The sequence below is a fragment of the Oryctolagus cuniculus genome, chromosome 12 (genome assembly GCF_051225735.1).
Source record: "Oryctolagus cuniculus isolate XC-2025 breed Fujian yellow rabbit chromosome 12, ASM5122573v1, whole genome shotgun sequence".
Taxonomy (NCBI): Eukaryota; Metazoa; Chordata; class Mammalia; order Lagomorpha; family Leporidae; genus Oryctolagus; species Oryctolagus cuniculus.
In genome coordinates this window covers 78,067,278-78,080,000 of record NC_142878.1, presented here as the reverse complement: position 1 = coordinate 78,080,000, position 12,723 = coordinate 78,067,278, and the positions used below count along the sequence as shown (strand labels likewise).

At 42.9% G+C, this 12,723-nt stretch overlaps 1 protein-coding gene across 14 annotated transcripts in view; it reads left to right on the top strand.

The window, feature by feature from the left end:
- RAB27A (RAB27A, member RAS oncogene family) overlaps positions 1-12,723 on the top strand; it is a 95,355-nt gene extending 82,632 nt beyond the window's left edge. For all 14 annotated transcript variants that reach the window (XM_008268980.5, XM_089310365.1, XM_089310368.1 and 11 more), the window contains one exon: positions 10,468-12,723. In XM_008268980.5, the coding sequence (XP_008267202.2) occupies positions 10,468-10,666 (199 nt within the window). In that variant the 3' untranslated portion in view covers positions 10,667-12,723. The remainder of the gene's footprint in view (positions 1-10,467) is intronic.

Sequence of the window (12,723 nt, the reverse complement as noted above, 5' to 3'; positions counted from 1 at the left end):
TCGGATCAGCGCGGTGCACTGGCTGCAGCACGTCGGCCGTGGTGGCCATTGGAAGGTGAACCAACGGCAAAGGAAGACCTTTCTCTCTGTCCCTCTCTCTCTCACTGCCACTCTGCCTGTAAAAAAAAAAAAAAAAAAAAAAAAAGAGAGAGAGAGAGAGAAAATGAGAAGAGAAGGGATTCGCAGATAAGAATCATTGAAACTCTTGGAGAAGAAGAGAGAGGGGTGGAAATAGGATTCCCTTTTTAGCAAGCATAGAGTATAGTTCTATAGGCTGTTTGGAATTTTCAGAGGAAAATAAAATGGGGCAGTTTGGTTCACATGCATTTCAGCAATTTGTCATAAAACTTCATGATGATTTTCACAGAAATCTCATGTCTTTCTTAATTATAACCATTGCATGGTTGCATGTATGCTAAATGATTGTGATGTTTGGTTTATCTATGTGTTAACAATGAGAAAATGGGGTACAACCTGTGGCATATCTTCATGCCATTTTATGTTGCCTGATAACTTTTCAGTGTTGTTGCTATTCTGTGTTCTCTCAACTCACAAAAATGGATGACTGGTTCACAAGTAGTTCTCTGAAATACACATACGTTCCGAGAATGCAAGACTGTGTCTCAGAAAACCCTTTGTCAAGATAGTAACGAATGCTACAGGGCCGGCGCTGTGGTGTCATAGGCTAAGCCGGCATCTCATACAGGCACCGGTTCATGTCCCGGCTGCTGCACTTCCGATTCAGCTCTCTGCTATGGCCTGGGAAAGCAGTAGAAGATGGCCCAAGTCCTTGGGCCTCTGCATCCAAGTGGGAGACCCGGAAGAGGCTCCTGGCTCCTGGTTCCTGGCTTCAGATCTCCCCAGCTCTGGCCGTTGCAGCCATTTAGGGAATGAATCAGCTGATGGAAAATTCTCTCTCTCTTTCTGTTTGTAACTCTACCTTTCAAATAAATAAATAAAATATTTTAAAAAGAAAAAGGATGCTACAGTGCCCATGTGGACGATCCATCTGTGTGGGCTGCGGCAAGGAAAGCTGAGAATGGCTTTGTAGCAGCTAAAAATGCAGAGGGTGAATTGTATGCATGATGATGAAAATCAGAATTATTTTTGTTTGGTAGCCTGAGTCTAATTATCCTAATTGCCTATATATTTTGTTTTTCTTTTCTGGAGCTTAGTTAAATTGTAATCCAAAGCTCCTTGATCTCTTCCTAACAAAACAAAGTGATCTGTCTGGCAAATCAACCAAATTTTTCCAGAGCAAGTACAAAATCATGCTTTTTCCTGTGCTGTATGAGTGACATTTTCAGTGAGTTCAGAGAAGAGAGAAAAACGGAACTTTGTTCAAATTTACACTCCTGACAGACAAAATGATTACAGTTCGCACTGATGCTGAAATGCTTCTAAAAATCGGCTACAATGGGGCTATCTTTGTGGCATAGAGTAAAGCTGCCACCTGTGATGCAAGCATCCCAAATGGGTCCCGGTTTGAGTCCTTGCTGCCTCACTTCTGATCCAGCTCCCTACTAAACTGTCTGGGAGAGCAGTAGAAGAAGAGCCAAGTCCCTGGGCCCCTGCACCCACATGGGAGACCTGGAAGAAACTCCTGGCTCCTGGCTCCTGGCTCCTGGCTTTGGATCAGCCCAGCCTAGGCCATTACAACCATCTTGGGAGTGAATCCAGTTGCTTCTCTTTCTGTCTGTCTGTCTGTCTCTCTCTCTCATCTCTATATCTCTCTATCTCTATCTCTCTCTCTGAATCAGCAGATAGAAGCATTCTCTCTTTCTCTCTCTCTCTCTCTCTCTCTGAATCAGCAGATAGAAGTGTGCTCTCTCTCTTTCTCTCTCTCTCTCCCTGTCTCTCTGTAACTGACTTTCCAAATAAGTCTTTCAAAAATAATAGCTACAGTGTCGGTGAAAAATAAATTAGAAAAGAAAGTAGAGTGAACCTTTCTCTTATCGAGGATGCTGTTGGATCTGAAACTTGGGTCCATCACAGTCCCCTGGGCACTGGGCTCATGGCATGTCTGATTGCGCAGCTCTGGCCTGGAGCCCACAGAGGCGTATTTCTAACTGGTCCCCAGGGCAGTGCTTTGAGAACCGGTGTCGGCACTGAGTTACTCTCAGGGGTGGGTGATGGATGCTGCTGCTTATGCCCAGAACATCGATCATTGGTTTATCTGTGTTGTGCATAGGTAAGGGAAACGTGTAGTTGACTCAGCATTGGGAAATCCATGCTAGAGAGAAGAGGCTTTTTTGTTTTTGTTTTTCCCCTCATCCAGTTCATTACATGAACCATGAATTAGATGGAAAGCGATGGTGGGATTGGCCCTGAGAGGGCACCAACCAGGAGCAAGTAGTCAAGGTGTCACTCTGTGCAAAAATAGTTTCATCCAAATTCCTGCCCATGTTGCCTGACCACCAAACGTAGTTGTTGGCTGCAATGAGCCTTCTGTTCGTGCTTCAGAGTTGTGGGAGAGAGAGGCGACTGCGAGTATGATCGGAGCATGGCACCAAGTGCACAGATTTCAGGTGCTGGGCACAGATGTGGGCAGCAAATTGACGACGTCTTTGTCCCCCAGAAGGCGGCTGGCTGTGGATGAGGAAGGTGTTCTGGAATGCAAGTGGAGTGACAGGCGTTTGTTCACACCATTATGATGAAGTCATTTCTGGGACTTAAGTGGCTTTAGTACGGCCGAGTGCTCAGGGTCTCCCCGAGTCTGTGCGGATGACATGTAACAGGAATTGTCAGATCTCCATGAGTTTGCTTCTTTACAACATGATGACACCCTTCCCTAATTAACAGAAAAGTTGCAGATCCCTGGTTGGGCATGTTTTAAAAACCACAGGGATAGCCACAACCAAACACACAAGACGGATGGAGCCCATCACAGTTCAGTAGATGCTCTCTCCCAGGCTCGTGTGGGCAGATAACCAGTGATTTTTTGTAAATGTTTTTCACTTAACATCCAACAGACTATGAAAGATAATGGACTGCTCATTTTAGTAAGGAATTTCTTCATAATTTCTGGATTCCCGTGTGAGCCAAACATCTAGAACCATTTGATAGAATCATCAAAAGTGCTTGCCGTCATTCCTGGCGACCCCTAACTGGGTCTTAGGATCTTTGAGTTTTCTGGGAATAATAGAAAAGAAACCAGCTGGGTAGTGCTGGCATCATCTGGGTATCCTGGTGAAAAACAGCCTCCTTCTCATTGATTTGAAGCTCTTTATCATATTGCTCGTTTAATTTTTTTACTGTAAAATGCGTGATTAATCTGTTTTTGAAAGACGTGTTTAGCTTAGTGGTCTGCCTGTACTCAAGATGGCACTAAGTGGGCATTTGTAAAATGATAGCAAGATTAGCTTGACAATGTTTGATTCCTTTGACAATAGGGCTCTGTGGCAATGCTACATTAGCACCACCAAGTGGAGGAAAGGAATACTACCACTTTTTTCTACAGTGAAATAGGGGACGATTGATCCTCTTGAATTTAAGGTGATATTACTAAATTTTTTGCCTGATCAATTTTTTAAAAGCAGAATTTTAAAAAAATATTTATTTATTTTATTTGAAAGGCAGAGTTATAGAGAGTCAAGGAGAGAGAGAGAGGGAGGGAGGGAGAGTGGGAAGTAGATGTCTTCCATTTGCTGGTTTTCTCCCCAAATGGCCATAACCGCTGGAGCTGCATTGATCCGAAGCCAGGAACTTCTCCCAGGTCTCCCACATGGGTGCAGGGGCCTGAGGACTGGGGCCATCTTCTACTGCTTTTCCAGGCTATAGCAGAGAGCTGTATTGGAAGCGGAGTAGCCAGGACTTGAACTGGCTCCCACATGGGGTGCTGGTGCTGCTTTACCCTCTGTGCCACAGTCCTGGCCCTGAAAATATTTAATAAGAGTGTTCAGCCAAAGTAACTCAAATTCCTTCCAAAAGTGAGAGTGAAGAAGATCCAGATATAAAAGTATTTCTCACTCTGTCCACTAGACTCCCCTTGCCCATGGGCAAGAAACTGCCCAGTCCGATGTTCAAATGTGAGACAGGCACGTTTCTGTCTGTAGGACACTATTTTCTTAGAGAAGGGAAGTCTTACCAGGTTCTTTAAAAATTTTAAGTTGTTAAACTGACTGCCAGTCATAAGACTTGTAGATTCACAAATGGCAGGAAAATACAGTTTCATTTGAAAGATAGAAGTTTGCTACATGATTTTGGGGTAATTATCTAACCTATGTCTTGTTAATATTGAGTGACTTAAATATTCATAACTGCTATACTCTGAAATTCTACCAATGAAATATCTTGTTAATACACACGAACATTAGCTCATAGTGCTGCTAGAAGCATCAGTAATGCACACCTTGGTATTATTTAGCAAAGTAAGATCCATTTTTTTCTTGCTATTTAGTGAAGGTCACTTGGGGAATTTGGGGTTTGATGAGGAGTGAGGGAGGCATGAAGCTGTTTGGCTAAGGGAGGTCAGAGTGAGCCTGGCCCTGAGGCCGGCAAGTGTGGTCGCAGGTGCCGGAGTTAGGGCAGCCCTGCCGATTTTACAGATTGTGGATTAAACCAGCGTTTGTGGACTAGGCTGGGACATTAATGTTTACGATGTTGCTGTTACAATCTGGAGCTACGAATTTCTGTTAGTCCATGGCCCTGTTTCTGAGGTTTAAGCAAAATCACAAATAGACTTTTGTAACCTAACCCATTTCTGTGTTGGAAATGAGGAACATTTATGAAGTGTTTACTGTGTGTCAGGTTCTGATCTAAATGCCTTCAGTATTAACTCACTTGCTCCTTATGGGAAGATTTTTACTGATGTGATTTGGTCTTACAGATGAGTCCAGTGGAGTAGCAGTTAACAGTCTGCCTGAGTCACGCAGTTGGTAAGATGCGGTCCTAGGAATTGAACACAGGAGGCCTGGGTCAAGAGGGTGTGCTCATTAACCCCTGGTCCACACTGCTCACCCTGTCCATGCGTGACTTTTATAGTTTTCAGTCATTTTATGGTTTTATATAATTTGTAGGGTCTTTTAGTATCTAAAATCATGCAAGTGCTATGTAAACAGTTGCTATACAGTATTGTTTGGGAAGAAATGACAAGGAAAAACTGTACATGCTCAGTGCAGATGCTGTTTTTGTTTTTCGAATATGTTTGATCTGCAGTTGGTTGGATCCATAGATGTGGAGCCCACAGGTGTGGAGGACTGTGTCAGGCAGCAGGTGAATGCATCAGCATTGGAAACTGGATGCCTTGTGTCCCTCTCGAACATTGTGCTGGCTACAGCCAGAATTTTCTGTGACTTTTAAGGGCATTCAAATTATGTATTTCTAGTCTAGGAAGTAATACGTACCTACATAGGTAACCATGTATAATTGTTTTGTGTCTATAGGTGATCTCACATCATGCTACTCTTTTTTTTTTTTAAGATTTATTTATTTATTTGAAAGGCAGAGCTACAGAGAGGCAGAAGCAGAGAGAGAGAGCGAGAGAGAGAGAGAGAGTCTTCCATTGGCTGGTTCACTCTTTAAATGGCCACAATGGCTGGAGCTGGGCCAATCTGAACCCAGGAGCCAGGAGCTTCTTTCGGGTCTCCCACTGCAAGGGCCCAAGGACTGGGGCCATTCTCCACTGCGTTCCAGGCCACAGCAGAGCTGGATTGGAAGTAAAACAGCTGGGACTCAAACTGGTACCCATATGGGATGCCGGAACTGTAGGCAGTGGCTTTACCTGCTATGCCACAGCGCCAGCCCCACAACTTTTTATCCAACATCTAATTTTTGTGATTTTTACCATGTTGATCATCTTAAGCCTCGTATAATATTCCATTTTATGAAAGTACCACATTTTCTTTTTCTGCGCACTTATTTATGGAAATTTTGGTTGAAGTTTTCACTGTTACCAATAGTTCTGCAGTAAATATTCCAGTAGTTGATACCATGTGTGTACATGAGAGTTTCCCTAGGTCTGTGCTGTCCAGTGTGATAGCTTCTAGCCACTCTTAGCCAGTTAAATTAAAATGAAAACTGCAGTTACTTTGCAAAAAGAGACCGAAGGAGAGAAACAGTTCCCATCTGTGGGTCCACTCTCCAAATGCTCTCAGCAGCTGGGGGCCTGAAGCCAGGAGCTGGAACTCAATCCAGGTCTGCCTCGTGGGTGACAGGAACTCAGCTACCTAAGCCATTACCTGTGGCTGCCTAGGGTCTTCATTAGCAGGAAGCTTGAGTCAGGGGCTAGAGCTACAAACCAAACCCAGGTACTCCAACATGGGATGCAGGCATCTGAAGGGACACCTTGTTAGCCACGTTTTAAGTGCCCAATAGCTGTGTGTGGCTCATGGTTGGTGTACCGGGCAATACAGATACAGGAAACTTCTGTCACTGTGGAAAGTTCTGTTGCATAGTGCTGCTCCAGCACAGGGCTTTTTAGTGTCTTTTTTTTTTTTTTCCGCAGTGTGGCACAGATAGAAAATGATATTTGTGTGGCCAGTGGGATAAATTGGCAAGCCGCTTGGGCTTGGAGGAGACTGGTTCAGGAACTCTGGCTGCCCTCGGCCCTTCTCAGTCTCCCCAAGGACTGATGAATCACCGATGTGCCAGTATACCTGTTATTTCCTGCACACTTCCAGGCACTGGTCTGGTTTGGACTGCATGCCTGGAGGTGGTGTTGCAGGTTCATTTTTAATGTCACCAGTTATTGCCACATTGTTTTCCAAAGCACTCAGCAGTTTGTATTTGCACCAACACTAAATGCAAGTTTCTCATTTCCTGTGTCCTTGGAAACATCTGGTATTGGGAAATTTTTATATTTTTTGCCCATCTCATGAATTTTAATTAATATACCATTATTTTAGCTCTCTCTCTCTCTCTTTTTTTGTGAACCTGAACGTCTTCCACATACATTGTTTCCTTTTGAGAATTTTCTGTTTCCTTTGACTATATTTAGGATATTTGTATTTTTGTGTGCCAATCCATTCACCATTTATATAGAACTCAACCTTTTCTCTGTGGTTTGAGCTTTTGTAGGTTTTTTTTTTTTTTTTTTTTTTTTTTTCAGGCAGAGTGGACAGTGAGAGAGAGACAGAGAGAAAGGTCTTCCTTTGCCATTGGTTCACCCTCCAATGGCCGCCGCGGCCGGCGCACCGCGCTGATCTGAAGGCAGGAGCCAGGTGCTTCTCCTGGTCTCCCATGGGGTGCAGGGCCCAAGCGCTTGGGCCATCCTCCACTGCACTCCCGGGCCACAGCAGAGAGCTGGCCTGGAAGAGGGGCAACCGGGACAGAATCCGGTGCCCCGACCGGGACTAGAACCCGGTGTGCCGGCGCTGCAAGGCGGAGGATTAGCCTATTGAGCCAAGGCGCCGGCGTTTTGTAGTTATTTTAAGACATCCTTGCTTATCCCAGGGTCATAGTCTCTTATTTGTTCGCCTTAAATTTTTCAAGTTTTATTTTTCATGTAGAGGAATTTAAGCCATTTTTTAAAAATACCAAGAATCATGATTTAAATACTTAAGCTAAAAATGTTTTAATTCTATAAATGTAACTAAGATGTTTATTGTGTAAATAGGCTCCTATAAAAGAAAAAGTTGATCTTTTGAGATATCTAACGTTTCCAGTGGTGGGGCTGGTGTTGTGGCACAGTTGGTTAAGCCACCACTTGCATCACCAGCATTTCATATTGGAATGCTGATTAGAGTCCTGGCTATTTCACTTCCAATCCAACTTCCTGCTGATGTTCCTGAGAAGGCCACTGATGATGGTCTAAAACATTGGGCCCCTGCCAGCCATGTGGGAGATCCAGACTCCTGGCTTCCTCTTGGCCCAGTCCCAGCTGTTGAAGTCATTTGGGGAGTGAGCCAGTAGATTGAAAATCTCTCTCTCTCTCCCTAAAATAAATAAATAAATGTCAAAAAATGTTCTAGTTGTACATTTTTATTTAGGAATGCAGTTTGAATTATGTTAATGTCTTTTTTTTTTTTTTTTGACAGGCAGAGTGGACAGTGAGAGAGAGAGACAGAGAGAAAGGTCTTCCTTTGCCGTTGGTTCACCCTCCAATGGCCACCACGGCCAGCGCACCGTGCTGATCCGAAGCCAGGAGCCAGGTGCTTCTCCTGGTCTCCCATGGGGTGCAGGGCCCAAGCACCTGGGCCATCCTCCACTACACTCCCTGGCCACAGCAGAGAGCTGGCCTGGAAGAGGGGCAACCGGGACAGAATCCGGCGCCCCAACCGGGACTAGAACCCGGTGTGCCGGCGCCGCTAGGCGGAGGATTAGCCTAGTGAGCCACGGCGCCGGCCAATATGTTAATGTCTTTTTAAAAAATTATTTATTTGAAAGTCAGAGGTATAGAAAAAGCTTCAAACAGAGCAGTCTTCCATCCACTCATTCACTTAGCAGCCAGAGCTGGGCTGATCTGAAGTCAGGAGCCAGGAGCTTCCTCTGGGTCTCCCACATGGATGCAGGGGCCCAAAAGACTTGGGCCATCTTCTGTTGTTTTCCCAGGCCAAAGCAGAAAGCTGGATCGGAAGTGGAGCAGCTGGAACTGGAACCAGCACCCATATTGGATGCCGGCACTGCAGGCCAGAGCTTTAACCCACTGTGCCACAGTTCTGGCCTGTTAATGTCTGTTAAGTTTATTTTTTTAGGATTTACTGATTTGAAAGGCAGAGAGAGAGCGAGAGAGCGAGCGAGAGAGAGATATCTTCTATCCACTGGTTCACTCCCCAAATGTAATGACTGGGGCTAGACCAAGCCAAAGCCAGGAACCTGGATCTCCATTTGGGTCTCTCACATGGGTGCAGGGACTCCAGAACTTGGGTTATCTTTTGCTGCTTTCTCAGGCACATTAGCAGGAAGGTGGATTGGAAGTGGAGCGACTGGGACTCCAACAGAGTGGCAGCCTAGTTTACCACAATGCCTGCCTGCCCTTTTTTTTTCATTTTTTCTTAAATTTTTTATATAAAGGAATACATTTCATGTATTGCATATATACAATTTTAAGAGCATAATGATAATTCCCACCCTACCCTCGTTCCCACCATACCTCTTCCTTCCTTTCTTATATTTTTTTTAATTTTTACAATGACATACTTTTAATTTACTTTATAATCACAAGCTTCATCCTCTACTAAATAAATAATTCAACAGGTAGTAAGTAGAAAAACCACTGTCCCTCAGGAGAATAGACAAGGGCTGTAAATAATAATTAAATTTCAAAATGTCAATTTCATTCATACTTTTTTTTGGTATTCTGTATATTGGTTACCACAAATCAGGGAAAACTTATATTTGTCTTTTTGGACTGCTTTATTTCAGTAGCACAATAGTCTCCAGTTGCATCCATTTTGTTGCAAAAGGCAAGATTTCATTGTTCTTTTACAGCTGAGTAATAGTCCATTGTGTGTGTGTGTGTGTGTGTGTGTGTGATCACAATTTCTTTATCCAGTCATCAGTTGATGGACATCTGGGTTGATTCACATATCTTAGCTATTGTGAACTGAGCTGCTATAAACATGGGGGTACGGATAACTGTTTTATATGCTTATTTGATTTTCTTTGGGCAAATTCCCAGAAGTGGAGTGGCTGGTATGGTAGATCTATCTTCAGATTTCTGAGGAGTCTCCATGTTGTCTTCCGTAATGGTTGTACTAGTTTACATTCCCACGAACAGTGGATTAGGGTACTTTGCCCCACATCCTCACCAGGATTTGTTATTTTTTGAATTTTTGGGTGATACCCATTCTAACTGGGGTGAGGTGAAACCTCACTGTGGTTTTTATTTGCATTTCCCTGAGGGCTGGTTAGCCTAAGCATCTTTGCAGGTGTCTGTTGGACATTTGTATTTAATACTTTGAAAAATGCTCGTTCATATACTTAGCCCATTTTTTAGCTGGCTTGTTTGTTTTATTGTATTTTTTTAAAGATTTATTTATTTATTTGAAAGGCAGATTTACACAGATGCAGAGGGACAGACAGAGAGAGGTCTTCCATCTGCTGGTTCACTCCCCAAATGGCTGCAACAGATGGAGCTAGGCCGATCCAAAGCCAGGAGCCAGGAGCCTCTTCCAGGTCTCCCAAGTGGGTGCAGGGGCCAAGGACTTGTGGCATCTCCCACTGCGAGGGCCCAAGGACTGGGGCCATTCTCCACTGCTTTCCCAGGCCATAGCAGAGAGCTGGATGGGAAGTAAAACAGCCGGGACTCAAACTGGCACCCCTATGGGATGCTGGCATTGCAATTGGTGACTTTACCTGTTATGCCACAGCGCCGGCCCCTGTTGAGTTTCTTGAGCTTCTTTATAGATCCTGGATATTCATCCTTTATCAGATGTTGTCTTATATAGTTTTTAATGTATGCTGTGATGATAAACTCTTTTTGTGATCTTATATATTTGTACTCATCCTCTTGTTTGAATTTTCAGAGGCAAAGGTCCCTGTCCTTTCCCTTGCCACGATGTTACCTGAGTTCTCTCTGTTTTTCAGAATCCCCTACTTTGAAACTAGTGCTGCCAATGGGACAAACATAAGCCAAGCCATTGAAATGCTCCTGGACCTGATCATGAAGCGAATGGAACGGTGTGTGGACAGGTCCTGGATTCCTGAGGGAGTGGTACGCTCCAATGGGCATACCTCTGCAGATCCGTTAAATGAAGAAAAGGAGAAAGGGTCGTGTAGCTGTTGAAGCATCCAGTAAGCTCACTAATTCCAGTGGCCCTTGGCCCTTGTCTGTGATGTTCTCTGTAGCTGATACAAGGCACAGTGGATTGATATGTGTCCTGTACAAACTGCTTCTCCCCATCCCCATTAAGCTATCTATTTGGTATATAGTTTCAAAGTTAATTTGCTGCAGCTTTGTAGATACTTCTTTAAGATTCAGGCTGAGAGGAGAAATTTTTCACATAGCCAAAAGTGCCTTAGAAAACCTTAGCCCGTGGCATTCGATTGTTCAAGAGTTTAGGATTTTGTTGCCATGGAACATATATCATATTTATGATATAGAAAGACTAAGCTACCATCACCCGCCTTAATGTAGAGCCCATTTAAGATCTTACATGCAATTATAGAATTTTCAGTCTTGATTCCAAAATTGAAAACCACTGGTGACCTTTAAACTTCCATCCGGACGACTTAAATGTTAAATAAGAATACACATACACATCGGTTCAATGTCTTTGCGTATTAATTTAATGTCAGCATTTCCTTTAACATGAATATAGGAAGAATTGTGATCTAGACCCTGGAGAAGCTGGACTGAGCAATTGTGTGCTCACTGTGCCTTTCTGTTGGTGGCAAAGGGATTGGAGGTGAGGTGGGGGTGGCTTGATGTAGTATGTGCAGCTGCCCCCCGGGCTCCTAGATCCCTACATTGTACACTGCTCACAAGGTGATAGAAGAGCCAGGGACCTGGATTCTGCAGCTTTATTTACTTGTACTTGGCCTGGTGCTGGCTACGTCTGAACATAGCTGGTGCTTACGCTGAAGTTATCTGTGATAAGTAAACATTTCGTTCTTTTTTTTCCCTCCTATTTATGATACTTGTCTAGCAAGCTTAGACTGCAGTTTCAGTTATCTTGCTAATTACAAATCTTCTGCTTCATCATCAGGTTCTATATTGTTGATATTTGCAATTTTCTTTATTTTCCCGTTGGTGGAATGGATGGAGATTTTAATGACTTCATGGCTGTGCTCTTGGTGGAAGATTGATGTTTGTATTTAAGCAGTCACGTTTGTACTCCTGTTCAATATAAGGAAATGAAGTGTATGACATTCCTCTTTTTCATTGAGACCATGGATATTCACTGTACTTGCTGGGTCTTGCCAAGGTCATGTGTTTTGCTGTATCGCCAAAGTGCTTTCATACCAGATTCAAGATGGTTTGAAAGATGCTTCGTGAAAGTTGTTTGTGAAGTTCAAAAGTATTTCATTGAAAAGAAAATTATTATTTATTAAAGGGATTTAAGTGGAGTAGATTAGAATTTCCAGGAGGCTTAATTGCTATTTAGGAAGAAAAGCCACTCATTATAATTTCAATAAAGAAAATAAATGTGTTTTGTAGCAACAAGAATTTGGCAGTACTGTAATTAGAAAAATACAAGTGTGATGGAAAAGTGTTAATTTTACCTGATAATCTTCAGATGGCTGTCATGTTTTTTGCAGCTGGCTTTCTGTGCCTGTTAACAAACTTAGCCATGTTTACCAAGATTTTATATATTTGTCCTTGAAATTAGGGCTTCTTTTAAATACCAAAGAAGTCATCGAGGTCTAAGCATTTGGATTGTGTATTCTAGTGAAGAAAAGATTCGGACTGTTCAAGGGCAGGTTCATAATTACATTAACAGTGCCTTCTAAAGTTTTCTTAGATTCAAGTGGATGCATCCCAATTTTATAGCCACAGATCAGGGCATATTTTATATGATCTATTTGTATAGTTAGAAAGTACATAATGTGGGCATGCTTGAGTTTTTGTGAACTAAGTGAGTAATTAGCTAGATTCCATTGGCCTTAACTATATACTATTACATGTATAGTTGACATAGTGTACACCTAAGACTGGTCTTTAATTATTGAAAGAAATAATCTATATTATCTTAGGAAATCATTTGTTTGAATTGGAAGTGCCGTATTTTTATGTGTTGATGTATTTTTCTATTTACAAGCCTGTGTAGAAATGAAGTGTATGTATCCTAAATGAATCTTGTGCCAATTCAGCTATAATAAAAAAGTGGTCTAATCATTCGA